This window comes from Ochotona princeps, chromosome 21 (assembly GCF_030435755.1).
Source record: "Ochotona princeps isolate mOchPri1 chromosome 21, mOchPri1.hap1, whole genome shotgun sequence".
Lineage (NCBI taxonomy): Eukaryota > Metazoa > Chordata > Mammalia > Lagomorpha > Ochotonidae > Ochotona > Ochotona princeps.
In genome coordinates this window covers 6,417,739-6,435,472 of record NC_080852.1, presented here as the reverse complement: position 1 = coordinate 6,435,472, position 17,734 = coordinate 6,417,739, and the positions used below count along the sequence as shown (strand labels likewise).

General features: G+C 41.9%; 1 protein-coding gene across 1 annotated transcript in view; it reads right to left on the bottom strand.

Annotated features, from left to right (window-relative positions):
- CNTN3 (contactin 3) overlaps positions 1 to 17,734 on the bottom strand; it is a 283,223-nt gene that overhangs the window by 76,290 nt on the left and 189,199 nt on the right. Inside the window, exons 9-10 of the mRNA XM_004581629.3 lie at positions 16,941 to 17,070; positions 15,718 to 15,868 (exon numbers count right to left, since the gene is read on the bottom strand). Of these exons, the coding sequence (XP_004581686.2) occupies positions 15,718 to 15,868; positions 16,941 to 17,070 (281 nt within the window). The remainder of the gene's footprint in view (positions 1 to 15,717; positions 15,869 to 16,940; positions 17,071 to 17,734) is intronic.

Below are 17,734 nucleotides of genomic sequence, written 5' to 3'. Positions count from 1 at the left end.
GTCCCTGCAGGAGAGCACAAGAAGCTAGGCAAGGAGCAGCCCAGACCTTGCCAGGTTACAGTACTCACCAGTATACATGTGGGTCAGGTCTGGGGACAGACCAGTCTGGGCCAGCACATAACACTCACTGGTAGATCTGAGAATCAGGGCAGGAGGCAGGAAGAGCCAGATCGGGCTGCAACACCAGCCAGTTCACATTAATACTGGGACAATACTCAGACTGGGCTGGGATAGGCTGTGGGACCCACCAGCAGGAGCTGGAATGGGGGCAGATTAGACTAGACCAGGCTGCACATAAGATTGCAAGTCATGCCAGTCTGAGCCCAGTGGCGACAGGGTGCATGAATCCCAGGGACTGGGGAATCTGACAGGGCTCAGGTAGCTTGGTGCAGGTCCTGGGGCCCACCTATGTGGTAGGAGCCTGGTCCCTGAGCCCCAGGAATCAGTGGAGCTTGGGTTGCTTTGCAGGCACCGGTCTCCCAAGGATTAACTCCACAGCTTAGCTTGTTTCTCAGAGCATAACAGGATTGGTAATTTTGGCCTGATACATATAGCCACTGGCTTAACCGCAAGTTCCTGCTTCCTATTGTCAAGTTATCTGCCAAGGGATTGGATAAAACTCAAGGGATTTAGGGTGGCCACTAGAGGATTGGATAAACACTGGGAGGAACTGAAGGGATTTAGGGTTGCCACTACTGGGAGGAACTGAAGGGATTTAGGGTGGCCACTACTGGGAGGAGCTAAGCAGAGTATAAAAGAAAGTCTGGAGTTGCAATAAAGATGAATCAATCTGTCATCGATCGGCATTCGGCGTACTGCGTGTTGCCTTGTCTTGTCTCTCTGCGTTGTCTGCGTTGCAACCCTAGTCCCTCCGCTCGGCTCGGGGTACGTGGCGACGAGGGTGTTGCCAACATTGCTTGGCCCAGATCCTGGGCCTTCCTGTTGGGTATGTTTCAGGTTCATGAACCCCAGGGTTGGGGGATCTAGTGGAACTCGGGTTGCCTAGCCTGGTCCTGGAACCTGTCTGTGAGGTTCATGAGTTCACCCAATTTTTCCCCAAAACCTCGATTCTTCCCACCCTGATCACCCATGTAAACAAACAAAAAATATAAAAAATATAAAAAATAATATAAAAAATATAATATAAAAAACCAAAATTTATATAAAAAAATAATTAAGTGATAAATGTGGTTTTACACAGGAATAAAAAAAAAACCTTTTGTCTTAGATGTTTCAGTGTTAAGCCTTTCTAAAAATGTTTTGAGATGTTCTTTCATAATGACTGGTGTTCTTTTGAATTATCTTGCACAAAATGTGAGTTGCGCAGATCAAGAACACAAGTCTTATACCACACATGATGTCCATGCAACGGAGTTGACGCCAATATATTTTGAAGAAAAGTTATAGTCCTGCCCACTGCTCTCTTCCCCCTGAGGGTGGGGTCATCACTTCTTGACTCAGGCATTGGATCTGCTGAGCCACTGCCCATGCGATGAAATAATACAAAATTTAAGTCTGGCTTCAAAACTCATACACGTGAGAAATGACATTCGTGGGAAGCTCATTAAAAAGAAATACTTTTTTTTTCTTTTTCAAGAGGTTTTTTTTTTTGTTTAATCTTAATGTTCAGTTTCCTTTGGAAAAAGGAGAAAAACTTTGTAAGTGAAGGATGCTGACTGTTAACACTGCATTATTCAGAGAGCTTCCATGGCGGCAGGACACACGCGTTTGCCTCGTGGCTTAGCAAGACTTGTGTATCTTCTCATTAAATCACTTTATTTCATATTCTGTGGATTATGAATTAGTACTATTTTTTCTTGGTTTATTTATTGGCACACGTGGACCCGAAATTGGGCGTTTCAACTAAGCAACTGGATCTTTTGCATGTGCTGCAAAAGAACATCCGACATTCATTCTATGAACACTACAAATATTTACTGAACTTATCTTAGAGACTATGCTCTGTGGTAAGCAGCAATAAATACTGGGAAGGATTTATTTTGTCCTAATGTAACCTATATTCCAGAACATTTCAACATGATATCTATTTATTTATGTTTACATAAATATATTTACACATCTCCTTCCTATTCTTCTTACTGTTAATTTTGTGTATTTAAGTTTTTTCCTTTTTTTTTCTTGCAATGAGGCCTGACAGAAATAATGCAATAAACTAGAAGACATAACAGCAAAAAAACTAGGCTACTTTAACAAAGAAGTCACAGACATAGTGATTCATAAGTTTTAAAAAAATTATCTGAACTAGAAAAACTTATTTACATAAAATTTCAAGGTACTACCATTTTCCAATTCAATAAGTTAATAAATACTACAAAAAAGTAAGTGTCTAAAAAAATCCAGAAGCTTATATTTTAGCACAGTGGTTGAGCTACCCCTTGCAATGCTGGCATCTCCTACGATCGCCAGTTCAAGTCCCAGCTCCACATTTTCAATCCAGCTCCCTGCTCATTTGTCTGAGAAAGCGGCCAGCGGAAGACAGCACCAATGCTCGGGCCCTGTCACTCGCATGGCAACACAGCATGAAGCTCCTGACTTCTAGTTCCACACAGCCCAGCCCTGGCTGTTGCAGCCACTTAGGGAGTGAACCAGCAGAATGATAGTATCTCTCTGGTTCACCTTCTCTCTGTCACGCTACTTTCAAATAAAGAACTCTTTAAAAATATCCAAAGTCAAGGTAAAGGTTAACATGCGCCTTTCTTTAAATCTGCATGTCACAGTTGAGGAAGTAATTCGATTTTTTTAAAACACCACAAAATTTTTGCACGTTCTGCCTTAATTATCAACTATCAAATACGTTTATCTTCCCAGAAACGCCACTCTAACCACAACATCTGTATGAAGATGGAATTGTACGAGTCACACATAAGCTTAGGAAGTGGAAAAAACAGGTTAAAGTGTCCCCCCAAAAAAGTTTTGAGCTTGTTAGGCAGTGCGAAATGTCCTTCAGTAGCACTTATATAACCATTTGCAAATGTATGAATAACTCCTGCCAGGCATCAGAATCTGGAGACAGGAAGCACTGCCACCCATCTGCACACTGCTTTGTCTTGGAGACTACTGCACTGCAACGGCGCCTCACCCAACCTCCACCTGCCATTCATCCCACCTTCCATCCACTCAGCCCTATTTCTGGGGACAGGATGAGGGAGAGGCAATAACCAATACACAGGCACTCTTTGCAACTGAAATAGGAAGCTTCAAGGAGAAATCTATTTAAAAAATCAATTCTATACAAGTCTAAGAAATAGGGCAAATTATAGGTACTTTTAAGATATGCGGGACTGTCCAAGAAAACGTGAAATGCACTGTAACAGATATTTATTAGGCACTTACAATGCATTACACATCTCAGAGAAGAAAAATACATACAAGAACATGGACCCACCCCTTAGAGACTCACATAACTGACCATGTTTGAGCTACACCAGCTCACCTCCTAACACACACTCCATTTCTATTGTTCTACCAGAAGTCAGGCCTGCAGTAACTCTACATTTGGCGACTATAAATTGCCTCCTAAGCCGATTCTATGCTTGCCTCCTTTCTCTGCTCATCCTGTCACCCTCCCCCTCATTGTAGCCAGAGTCACCATTCAGCAGATCCTATCACACCCCCCCCCCCATGCTTTAAAGTCTCAATCCAGTTAGAATCAGAATCCACACTCTTGTTCTGGGTGGCCAGGATTGCCTTTATGGGCTCCACCTCCCTCTTACCGCCTGCCTTTCAGCACACGAATCACCCAGGACTTCAAGTTATTCCACCTAACCCTAATCCAAGGGCTTCACCCTTTTGGAGATCCCCGTCTGGAAAATTCTTCCCCCACTTGTTGGCATGCTTGGTGCTTCTCACTAGATGTCTCCTAATAAATTACTTTTTAAAGGAGGCCTTTCTTGAATTACACTACATATTTATTTATTTATTTTGGCTAAGTGTTCTTCAATCTCCAGGAAGAGTGACCCATACCTGACTTACTCGCCCTGGCAGCTGCAGGTCTAGCAGAATGCACAGCACAGAGGAAGCTTCGGATTGAGTTGCTCTATGGTTATCCCACCCACAGTTCCCACTTTCAGGCTCCCTGGCAAGCCTGCAACTCACTTAGGAAATCTGATGCATGGATAAATATGGAAGACAGGGCCTGGCAGGGTAGCCTAGTGGTTAAAGTCTTTGTCTTGCATGTACTGGGATCCCATATGGGCGCTGGTTCATATCCTGGCTGCTCCACTTCCTATCCAGCTCCCTGCTTGTGGCCTGGGAAGGCAGTGAAGGATAGCCCAAAGCCTTGGGACCCTAAACCTGCAAGGGAGACCTGGAAGAAGCTCCTGGCTTCTGGCCCCTGGCTTCTGACCAGCTCAGTTATGGCCATTGTGGTCGCTTGGGGAATGAATCAATGGATGGAAAATCTTTCTCTCTATATCTCCTTCTCTCTGTATATCTGACTTTCCAATAAAAAATTTTTTAAAAACACCCTTAAAAAACATGGAAGATATAGAAATGTAAAACAGATTAGTATTCAGTCTTTAAAATGGGACAGGAACCTGATTCTTGCAAGGATGAGCCTAAAGGACTTTGCAGTACGGGAAATAAAGCAGACACAGAAAGACACACATGACATCATCTCATTTGCATGAAGAACCCTGAACGGTCAAGCCCACAAAAACAGAGAGCAGAATGAATGAATGGTGGCTGCCAGGGACAGCTAGGTGGGAAGACATTAATCAGAGCCCAAAGGTTCCACTATGCAGGATGGGCAAGTAAGAATCTAACAGTATTACAGTCAAGTTATGCAGAAAGACTAACACACCAATGAAACTTGCTGAGAGTTCATCTTAATGGCTTTTATTCCCCACACACACTAACAGTAACTGTGTGAGGTGACAGAGATGTTAATTGGCTTGATCATGGCAACTATTTTGGACCCCTTAAACATGTCTAATTTGGCATACTAGGCAAAGCTGCCACTTGGGGCACTCACATCCCATGTGGAGTCTGGTTCGAGTTCAGATACAGTACCTCCAATTTAGCTCCCTGCTAATATGCCTGGGAAAGCTGCAAAAGGTGGCCCGAATCCTTGGGATCCTGATTTAAACTGGGAGAACTGGAAGAAGCTCTTGGTTCCTGGCTATAGATCTGCTCAGCCACAGCCATTATGGTCATAGGAGGAGTAAACCAGTGGATAGAAGATCTCTATAACTCTGCCTTTCAAATGAACAAATCAACCTTTGATATATATGGATATAATTTTAATTTCTCAAATTTATCTTGATAAAACTAGGGGGGGTTAGAGGGCAGGTGTTTGGCCTAGCAGTTAAGATATTCAGTTCTACACTGGAGTGTCTGGCATCAGTATTCAATTCTGTTCCTGCTAACGACCTGTTTTCTGTTCCTGTCCCCAACCAGATTCCTGCTAGCACAGGCCCTGGGAGGCAGCATGACTGGATCAAGCAACAGGGTTCTGACTCGAGTTCCTGGCTCTCAGCTTTGGCCTCAGTCTCAGCAATCCTTTGGGGAGTGAAACCAGCAGATGGGAGTCCCCTCTCTCTCTTACCAAATACTAACAGCGATGATGATTTGATATGAGTCCAGCTTCCAGCTCTAGGAATCTGGCTAGCCTTGGGACTCAGTGAAATACATAATTCTCTGTCTTCAGAACGCAGGTGATACAGCTTCACGATGATGCCTTCGACGTTCATTTGTAACGTCGTTGATGCCTCGGGTACTTAGGCCCACTCCCCGGGACTAATAAATAAAACAAATGCTGCTTTCAGGCGTGAGGGATGCTGAGTAACATAGAGACAAGGGCCACATAAGGCCTCAAACTCATTTAGTTTGGCTTCACCAGGCAACCGCAGGTGAGCCTGAAAATTCAGTTCATCCCCAGCTGGATACTTCTTAGTTGATAATCTTGCATGGTCCAGCATTGGTCTTATAAATATCCCAATGATTTCACAAGAAAAAAAAATTTTTTTGCAACCCTTCTTAAGGTGACTTACTCTGCAGTAATATTTATGGAAACACCAGGTGCTAACTAAATACTTGATAAGTAAATGAATATTGAACAAATGTGGATGGAGCAGAAACTGAAGACACAAAGATGAACATGGTAAAGGCCCTGCCACAAGGCAGTGAGCCAGCCACAATACCCTGTGACACATCTGAGATGAAGAAGCCACTAGAGTAAAACAGCGGAAGGATCAATTCATCTCACCCATCACGCTTCCAGAAGGCTTCCCACAGGGCGTAACAATAAGCTGGACCGTGAGTGATGAGTAAGGGTTTTGTAGATTGAAAAGAAAACAGATTCCAGCCAGGGGAAACTGCAAGAATGTACAGATAAATCTGCTTCGGTTTCCTTTCTTTTAAGGATTATTTAAAAGGCCATAGTCTAGCTACTTTTGCACTCTATCTTGATGGCGCTCAACAATTAACATTCTTATTCTTAAGAAAGCAACAGGGTTTGGTTTGGTTTGGTTTTGTTTTCTGTTTGTTTCCAATCTATATAAAGTAGAGAGGGTTGGTGCCATGGCTCAACAAGGTAATTCTCCACCTCCAAGGGTCAACCAGTTCATGTCCTGCCTGATCCATTTCCAACCCAGCTCCCCGCTTATGGACCGGGAACGCAACGAACGCTAGCCCAAGTCCTTGCACCTTCCACCCACATGGGAGACTTGGAAGAGGCTCCTTACTGCTGGCTTCAGATCAGCTCAGCTCCAGCCACTGTGGTCATTTGGGGAGTGAACTAGTGAAAAGATGGAAAATCTTTTCCTCTGCCTCTTCTCTCCGTAAATTTGCCTTTTAAAAAAATGCAGAAAATGCAAAAGAGAATGCAGTTTCTTACCTTTAGCATTTGTGTCATTTTTGTTTGTTTGTTTGTTTGTTTGTTTGTTTTGAAGTTGGAATGAGACTAGGGATACAGAACTTGGACTGGCTAGGTGTCTGGATCCATATTGGGGTTTGAGCGAGACGTGTCGTAGGGCTAGAGAAATGTAACTGGGTGGATACTGCTGGTAAGTAACACTGCTTTGCTGGACACGGATAGGAATTAAGTTACCTGATTCCAACTGTGAAGCAAGGAACCATGGATTCCTATAACACGCACAGTAATGTTCATCACATTACTTTCTCCCCACAAAGATCAAAATAGTTTTTCAGTGGCCTTCGCTTTCATAATCCATAAAAAAACAAATTCACCATATGGATTTAGGAACCACGTGGCCACCCACAAAACTTAGCTGATATAACTTCAGAGGCCATTTGGCAGCCATGACTTTGAAATACTTGAGTGGATTTTATTTATTTAAGAAGGCTTAAATAATATAAAACCTAGCTGATTGTCCGAAAAATGAAAGATTTGTGCTTACCCTTCTTTTCAACTCAGTCTCTCTAACCCATAAAAGGACCGAGCAGCACAATGAAAAAAAATTAAGCTGTAGCAGCTTACTACCCAACAGTAACTATAGTGTCATGTCCCCTTTCTTCTAAGAGTCTACACAGAAGCCACATTAGCAGACACAAGTTATTTTCAATCTTTGCCATCAGAGTGCCAACAGAAAAGAAAGGGGTCCTGCAGAATGAGAGAAATGGAACAGACTCGAGAGTTGTAAATGATTTACCCAAAGGAACCCCCATGCTTTCCTGCCTGTCCCAAGGGAGGAGTGTCGTTGGCCCACTTCTCAATAAGCATGCGCACCACACCATAGTCATAGGGTGACTATACCCTGGTTCCATCAAGGACTCCCAGCCCTGTTTGGCAAAGCAAGAAATCAAGACTTCAGGGTTATGCAACTTGTGGGACACTATGCAGGAGGCAAAGGACTGAGGCAACACCTGAGCTGAGTCCTTCGACTTTGAGGCTTTGCTCTTTCCCAGAGCTAAAATTAAATGGGAAAGTAGAAAAAAAAAATAGCCTCACATTTAGCTTCATCTGACACAGTGAATAATGTGCCTGGCAATTACTATACTGCATGTCAATTAGGCATGCATAATTCATGCAAATAATGATACAAACACACAGAAACTTCAACTTTCTTGTCACTCAGAGGGAGTGACAGAGGTTCTGGTGGACGATGAGGTACGGCAGAGAACACACAGCATGCTGTCTGACCCCCCTCTTCCAGACGAAATGTCCTCAGCCTCATCCTCCCGGGGGGCATGGGACTTCCATCAGCCTTTCCCTCTTTTCCAGCTGGAAGCTTACGAGACCTGAAAGTATGAGCTGGGGCAGCCAGAGGGGAAAGGTGGATCTGACATCGCAGCATCTCTTGAAGGCGAGAAATTGCCATTTGCCACTGACACAACTAGAATAAAGAAGTCGCTATGTCGTTTCATTTGTTATCTAAGTGATCCATTTTGTCTGGGTGACCTTTTCTCTCCACTTTCACTTTTCTCTATTTGACATCACTTCCCTCGAGATGACTGTCTCTTGGGGGAGGGAGGGTTGGAGGGGCTCTTCTCTCTCCCGGCTGAGACAAGATCTCTCTATGTGCTTCTTGCTGCCTTCTACACACCACCATTATAGACAGGACGACAACGCCCACTGGCTTCAGTTGGTCTGGATGTGTTGTGCTGGAGGGAATTACTATTAACGCCCCCTTTCCTTTTTAAAGCTTTTATTTATATATTTTCATTTGATTTAACAGACTGAGAAATGTCTGTCCTTTGTCTTCCCAAATGTCCGTCCCAAATGCCTTCCCTCAACATCCAAGGTTAGACAGGAGTAAATCCAAGAGCCCTGGACTGAATCAGTTTCTCCTTTATGTAGTGGAAGCAAACAAAGTATTTTCACCAACAGATGCTGTACATCAGCAAGAAGATGGAGGGGAAGTGGGGCAGCGGATACTTGAATTGATATGAACAGTCATTCCAAATGGTGTCTGAACTCCTACGCCAAATTCGTGTCCTCCATGTTGTTTTTTAAAATGTGCTAGATCACAGAATACATCATATGGCCATTTAGATTAGACAGTTGAGTCCTCTATAAGGATGGCTTAATTCCTGGCTTTCTAACAAAACAAACCAACCCATGGGTTCCTTGAGGACTATATGTTTCTGATTCACATAGGTACTCCCAGGTCTAGACACAGGGCAGATATCTAGCACACACTTGTGGACAATATCTTTCTTACAAACAGGAGCAGGAACATCCCTTTCTATCAGTTTACACAAAGTTCCAGAAAGCGGTAGCACCGCACGTTATGAATGAGATGTTCCTTCATGATGCAAAGTTCAACAGAGACTAATTCATTGTTCTGGGTCCAGGAGTAAAGCATTAGCTGAAATCTGAGGACAGATCGGTTGCACAGCTTAGAAGATTAATGGAAAACCATTGAGCTCCTGTACCTGTGTGAGGGCCACGCGGGGCCAGCTGTTTTATTGGGCAGGCTGTGGATGGAATGGACACTAAGACAATTCTTTCAGTTTGTGGGTGAGGTTGGGTTGCAGCCTGAGGGGTAGGGGAGAGATCAAGGTAGAAACTGTCTGGCCAAAGGGGTGAGCCGAGGAGAAGTGTTCCTTCCTCATGGATCTGGTACACAGTAGCAGGGGTCCTCGATGCATGAGTACTAAAGTGAGGCCGCCAACCACTGGGAGAGGCGGTGCCAGGAGTGTCACAGCCCTGGCTCTGAATGTCCTGGCCTAGTTTCTGGCCAGACAACTTCTGCTTCTAAGTCCCCACCAAGTGATTCAATGTTTCACAAAAGGCAGAAGTTTTTGGAAGCATTGCCAGAGCTACTCATCAAATCAGGTTGAACTGAGCATAAAATGGCATGTAATCTTTTTTTTTAAGAAAAAAAAAAATCAAAGTAGAGCTTACATAAAGAAAAACTCATCCACTTCAGTGGACAGACTGTGAGTTCTAACCAAAGTAATCCAAGTGCAGTCACAGTTAAGAGTTAGGACAGTCCTTCACTCAGAGAACCAAGCTCTTACTGACTCCCAGGCTCTGGAAAGAGGACCAATAGTTGCTACTAATGTAAAATCATGCAGTATGCAACATCTGTTGCATTTTAAAGCTGGTTTCCAACTGTATGCAAAACATACATCTAATATTGGCTCATAACCTATTTTAAAAACACTAGCTGGATTACAACTATCCACATTTGGAAAACAATCTCCACCATTTCCTTCTCTTGAAGGCATTTCCATTTCCATAGTATTAAATGCTGCAGAGAACATCTGACACAATTTTAATGTGTTTAATTAGGAGTAATGGGCCATTCTTTGACTCTTCTGAACTGAGGCTACAGCAATAAAATATCTACCATAATAAGCAACAGCACCCAAGTGAAGGCTCCTATTTTTAAAAATAATTGGCTAATGTGTTTTAAGTACCAAAAATGATGGATGAGAAACGTGAGCATTCTTTAAAATATGCCAGTGGGCTATTCTGTTGTGTATTGCATGTCTGTTCTCATTCTCTAAGGTCTTTTTCCATTTTAGCTTGCTTGAAGAAAATGAAAGAAACAATTTTAATTGGTCGTTTTGCAAACGCATGGATTTACACGAACAAATGAGCGGAGCTGCCCTAAAACTTTAATACTTGGTGAAATACTATTTGATGTTCACAAGGGCAAAACAGTTACGTTTCTCCAAAAAACATGCTTTCTGTTGGGAGAAAAAATACAATACCTGCCCAGTACCGGATGACATCAACACACACACACACACACACACACACACACACACACAAAACCAAAAATAAATACTCCATGCTGCAATGCAAGGAATTCTGAGGTGTAAAATATTGATTTAAGATGAGCTTTAGTTCACAAATATACTGAGACCTAAATGAGCCTAAATAAAGTGTTGTTCACATATCACTTGAATCTCTCTCCTGGGGCTTCTTGGATAAGAGGTGCACTCCTCACCCACTCTCTAACCATTTAACAATATCTGTCTTCCCAGACACCTGTAGACACTGCCTTGAAGCATGGGTCACCATCCGCATCTCAGCCAGGTTGTGAACTGTAACCACCATGACTTTTCTCATTAGTTTCACGTTCATATATAGTCAATTGCTGCCAGTGCATGCACATATCCAGTTAGTGTTCCCTTATCAGTTATTTGAAAGAGAGTGAGTTAGTGAGAGAAAGAGACAGCCTATTATTTGCTACCAGTGGCTTACTTCTCTAATCATCACAACAGCCAGGGTACCCGGAATTTCACTTGGGTTTCCTGAGGTTACCAGTACTGCCATGACTTTTTTCCTACCCACACGTCTGTGACTTGAATTCAGGCACTCACACGCAGAATGCAGGCACCACAATGAGGGTCTCGGCTGCTGTGTCAGCTGCCACCCCTCAGCTGCTGTTTTCAGGAGACTTTTTAAACTCACCCATTCCAAAGTATGACTCATCATATTTGCCCTTGGTACTGCCCTTTAGGCAAGGGTCTCTGACATGCTGAATGCCCTCTGATGCCCAGCTTGGAAGTCTAGAGATCATTGTTGACTCTCCTCTTTCCGATCTTGCACATCCTCAACAACTTCCCAAGCTAACTCAGACTTCTCTCTGGTTCATGCCGCCTTTCTTCAGTTCAAGCTCCAACACCCTCTTGTTTGGATTGCTGGGTTGCTGCCACGTGGAATTCTTGTCTCCAGAACCCATCATTCCAATCCTTTGTCGCCACTTCTTTTCTTATTTTATCTTATTTTTATTTTTTTCCTATTTGATCTTCTGCTACTTTGATTTTATCCTTTTGTTGTCACATTGCTTGGGCATTAAATCCCAAGCTCTAGTGAATAGAATCAGTCCCCTTATAAAACAGTGGAAGGGAGTTGCCTTGCCTGTTGTGACCCTGTGATGGGACATATGATTTACTGCAGACATCCCAGACCCTAGAACTGGGTGAAAGAAATTCCTACAACTTAGTTACAAAGGCTAAGATGTTTAGTTAGAGCAGTCTGAATGGACTGTGAGAACAGCCAGTCCACTCCTCACCTCTGGGAATTATACATACTGTTCCTTCTCCCTGCAGTTTTCTTTGGTAGCAAGTCACTGTCATATATCAAGTTGTAGTATAGAGACATTCCATTCTGCGCAAAGCTTACTGTGATCCTACTTTGTAAATGTACTCTTCCCAGATAATTTCTGCATATGTCTGAGCTTTTCCCAATGCATTTCATTGTAACTTCTCTGCATTACCTGTCTGCTATCCGTGACCGTTACAAACGATGGGATCATCTTCTCTGATAAAAGGAAAAGTATCTCTTGCCTGGAAGACAGTACTGAAAACGTTTTTGAATGCATGAATGAAGGAGAACTTAATAATCTGAAGAGTCCAGAATCCATTATCAACCTGTTATCTATTTTTTTTTTTAGAAGTGTTCGAGGACTTCCGTTGGGCAGTATCCCATGACTACCTTAGCTTGAAATCTCTTCCATACTTGAAAGCAAAGACTCTCATTGGTTCCAAAGAATTCGGCAATTTAGACTACTTTCTTTCTATTTTCAAACGCATCACTGAACTAGTCTTTCCCTGAAATGAGATTTGAATCTGCAGTTTTTAGGTTGGAAGACTCAGTGACTAAAAAGCTATAATAAATCTGCCATTTAACGTGCTGCCCTCATTTGGCTGCTGTCGGTGGATCATGCCAAGAGGGATAGATACGAGGCTTCCATTACCAAGTGATGACTGTGGCCACTTTAATTACCCATGAATTTGGAGAAGATTCAGATCTACAACTTGTTCCCTAATTGCCTCTAGCAGTCCTGTCCCTAAGCATCAAGGCTCTGGCTCACCGAGCCTTTCTGCTGTCCAGAGAGGAAAAACAGCATCTGAATGTCAATCCTGTGAATCCTCTTCTTATCATGCTGCCTTTTTTTTTAAGTCTGTCTTCAAATCTGAAAATGTCTTAGTATCCAAAGAGAAGATTTAAAAAAACATCGTACAGAGCGCAGACACGGTGGGCTTTAAGGAAGCAGAGAACTGTCTTACCAAGAGACCCCACTGGAGTAGCAATATTTTCCTCACATCTCTAGAAACAAGCTCCATTTAAAAACAAAACAAACAGGGCAAACTGACCTACAGAAGACACACAAACTATCCAATTCTTGTAGTTGAATGTGTTCGCTAGTTTCTGATGAGTAAGGCATGGCGGGGATGATATGGAGGACTGTTTGGGCAGTCCTTCGTAAGGGAGAGATGTCATCGAGAGGCCACTAACCAAGCAGCCAAGGAGGAAGGTGGGCCAATTTGATGACTGTGAAGTCTTAGAGGCCTCTGAATGCCCACCTTAAGAGAAAACAACCAGCCAAAATGCATGCAACGAACACACCAGAAGCTTCTTCCTTGGCCATGGCACTTGCAACATTTTCATTGTAATATAGAAAGGCTTCAAAAAGGTCATGGAAAATCGTATGGAAAACTTACTGGATTTCAAATAGTTTATCCCATCAATTCATCCTATAATTTCATGGTTCTATGAAGTCTCCTAGCATAACTTTATTTTACTGATTAGTATATCTGCAAATATCAGACATTCTGTTAAATGCTTAATTTATATTCACTGTGTGTTGAGGTATGCGATTACTGCCTCTATTTTATGCAGGATGTAAGTTCCCGAGTTTCCCATAATTAACAGAATTATGGGAAATTTCAGCATGGACTCGAGAACTTACACTCATTTTTTCCTAGATCATCACAATGTTGGAGTAAATCTCATTTGGGGTAAAATTACATTGTTGGGGTAAATTTTACTTGCTTAGTGAACTAAGTTTCATTTTTAATCTTCTTTTAAAATGAAGATAAAACCTCTGCTTATATATTATAATATTATGAGAATGGATGCCTTTCTTATTGTGCAAAGCACTGAATTCCTTGGGAAAGTATTATTATTTAACTTCTGGATACAGTCAAAATTACTTAAAATTTTTGAACACAAAATGGTTAGTGTAGGAAGTCTCCCAGTATAATCAAATATAACCTATTTTGCTGCACAAACGTATACCTGTTCAACATGATTTACAAAAACGAAGTTGAAACGACTATCTCAGAAATCCATTCTACGTCCTGGTATTTGTCCTGGTATTTGTCTGGACTATATTTGAACACCTACTTCACAATTCTGCCTTGTCATCCTGCTACGTCTGTCTTGCAGGTTGTGTTGTTGTAATCAACTCATCTAAGAGTTCCTTTCGGCCTATAATCTAAGAGTGGTTCAACCTGGTTGTTTGCTATACAACTTGGTGATTTTCAGTAAAGCAAATTCCCATCGCTTAACTTACAACCGTTTGTTTTTTCTCTCGTGTCTAAGTAGTAATTTGGACTCCATGACTTCAAAGGTGAGATCGCCTGTAAGATTCTGGACTCCCTACACAAGAGCTGGCTCTGAAAATGTGCAGCCGCTATAGCCTCCAGTCACAGAGTCATGGATTCAAATCCTAGCTTTGACACAACAGGCATATTATATCATCCTTTAAGTCCTGGTCATTCGCATAGAGCTCTGTATTGGGTTTCCTATTGTTGTCATAACAAATGATCTCCAATGCAGTGACTTAAGCAATATAATAAGTTTGTCTTACAGTTGTAGAGACTGGAATTCCAGTTAAGATCTGACTGAGCTAAAACCAACTGGCAGGGATGTATTCTTTCTGAAGACCCCAGAATTGTTTACGCTTATTCAGAATACTGGTGGAACTCAGTTCCTGTGGTTATGGAACTGAAGATCCTGCTGCTCTCGGCACAGCTGGTGGTTATGCTGGTGGCTCCTTCCAACAACTTTAGAACTATGAACACATGTCAAGTTCATTCTCATGTTTCAATACCTGCTGCTTCTCTAATCAGCATACCTGTGACCCATCCTTCTGCCTTCTACCTCCTATTATGAAGACTTAAGTAATACTTTGGGCTCACCGCGATAATCCAAGTTAATATCCTTACTTTAAAATCCACTGTTAACAACCTTAGTTCCATCTCCAAGTATATATGCACTTACCATCTAATGTAACACAGGTTTTTAGGATGAGGACATGGGCCATTCCTTAGCACCCATTCTGAGCATTATGTACTCAACGCATAGCAAAACAGTCAATCTAAGCACGCACTCTCCGGCTGGTATTGATCCAAGATCCTTATGAATATTCATGCACCTCATCTGCATAACACTACTGAACATGAAACATGAACTATTATCATCCTCCCCACTGACAAACACAGACGTGAGGCATTGAAGATTAGGCAGCCTTATCAAGTCAGTAAAGGCACAATGGAGAGTACAACCCAGGCGGTCTGGCTCCAGAATCTGTGCTTTGAATTGAACTGAATTCTGCCTCTTCCCTTCAATGTTACTTTAACACATAGGACCCTAGGAAAGCCTTGGCTTCAAGCAACACTAAGTTATCTTAGTACAAGGTAAAAACAATGCTGGTTATTATATTTTGCTACATCATCTCTTCTTTGTTCTTGGACATTGGCCTGCACCTGGAGCTGACATCCTTCTATCATTCTGCTTGGGCCTTCCAGGAACACTGGAGAAAATCCTTGCTAAAATAGTTCACATAGGAAGAAGTTGGGTAGGTGTACAGCTAACATAGACTGATTACAATATCATGATAGTATTATAGAATAAAAGAATTTTGGTTTTGGGTCTTAAATACCTCTTACGCTACTCAAGTGCCACTTCATTTCCCACCGATAGCTTTGTCCACATTACCATACAGAGTGCAGAGAAAGCTGATGTCGCCCTCTGGGAGGAACCGGTACCTGTCATGCTCCTGGACGGTCACATCTCCTCTCTTCCACGAGGCGAGAGCCCTCGGGGAGGCGCTGGGTTTACAATCCAAGCTGACCATGCTTCCCACCTGCACCTGGACTAACTTTTTCATTGGATTCTTTGAAAAATCTGGGGCAGAGGCTAAAAAAGAAGAGAGAAGAGAGAGAGAGGAGAATGAAAAGAGGTTGGCTGATTTAATGAACACTGGATCATTTTTTTTTAAACTTTCATAAATTCAAAGGTTGGCTTGATGACCATTTTTAAAGTTCACTTGCTATGTAAGGTGTCAGTGCTTGCTTTATTTGACTCACTGCATACCACACACAGAATTTCAAGGCTAAAAAACTAATTTGCTCTCCTGTTTTCTGACAAGTTCTGAAATCTACCAACAATTATTTACTTAGGCACTCTCAGTATTTACTGCTGAGATTTAAAATTTCTCAGTGGTGAGTTTATGATGTGAAAAGAAAACATATCATGTGGTATATTTTCAGAAGGGAGTTCCATGAAGACAGGCATGGGGGTCGGTCTCTCTGTTGACCCCAAGGGCATAAGACTTGTATGGTGCCTGGCATTGAGCCATGACAAGTACATGCTTTCAGAATAAATATAAAGCTTTGCTAGGTTATGCCATTTTGGTTAAGCATTCAATCATTTGCAATGTCCAACTGTACAAAATGGGATATCACATGTCTCACTTCTTCTACACTGACAGTGCAAAAAATAGAAAATCTTTCCATAGTTTCAAGTAGAAGAACTTGCTTCATGAAGGCTTGAGTATGCACACCGCTTGACTTTCCCACAGGGTCACTAAAAGCAAAGATAACTCCCTTCCAATCAAATATGATTGATTCAAAATCTGGAGTTTACTTTTATGAACTGGCCACAAAGAACACCAAAGCCACTTATTCTACCAAAAGTCACGGTTTGTTGCATAGCATTGGTGTTGGACATGGAAATCTTAGTCCAACATCTTTTTTCTGTTGCTGGCTGACTTCAACTTGTCGCCCTTGATTTTGGTCACATAAGTGTTTTTATCCTTGGGAATCATTAAAATGTATGCCCCGATTAGAGAACTTGTATAATCATGTTATAACAGTGCAGATAGTCTTAGATGTAAGAATCTAGTATTACAAGTAAATACTTTTGCTTGCGGCAACAAAGGAGATTTTAAGACAAAAATTCGGACACAAAGAGAGAAAATCAGCCTTACCGACAACCTTGAGTTCAGCACTGGAATAGACAAGACCATGCTTGTTTTCTGCTATGCACTGGAACATGCCAGAATCTGTCACGTTCAGGTTTGATATGGTAAGGGCACCATTTTCTATCTGTATTCTTTCCTAGATGATAACAAAAATGGCTTGCATATAAACAAATAAACCATTTGAGAGAGAAAATGAACACCACTGCCTATCATTTCAATCAGACACAAACCTCCTGCATTCTGCTCAGGGTAGTTGAGGCCACCTGACCTGAAATTTAACCTTTCCCTTCTTTGAAATGTGAAAGACTGATTTAGCATAACAGCTCCATACTGGAAATATGAATAAAAGTCATTCAGCTCAAGAGCACATTAGTAAAATAAATAACAAGGCGGAGGAAAAAGATGGAAGGTGTCAGGTTTTTAAAAATGTACCACGAAGTTAATTTCCATCCCATATATTGTGAAGGCTTTCACCATTAAAAAAATCATGAAAATTAAGAATATATAAAATTAATTCTGTGCATTAAAAAGGATTTGGGGAACCATACACTCACTGAGACTTATAGGAGGTATGAAACATTATATGTATAGAAATTTAAATGAATATAACTGATTGAGCACACAGAAAAATGGCAAAAATTACAAGGCTTAAGAAGCAGAGCGGTTGGGAGAACAAGGACTCCTACAACAAAACAACCAAAGAATAAATGTATTTATTCTTTAGAGGTCACACTAACTTGTGTACAGGAAAAGAAAATTATATTCTGCATTTGAATGGAGCAAGTCTTTCTCTAATTTAA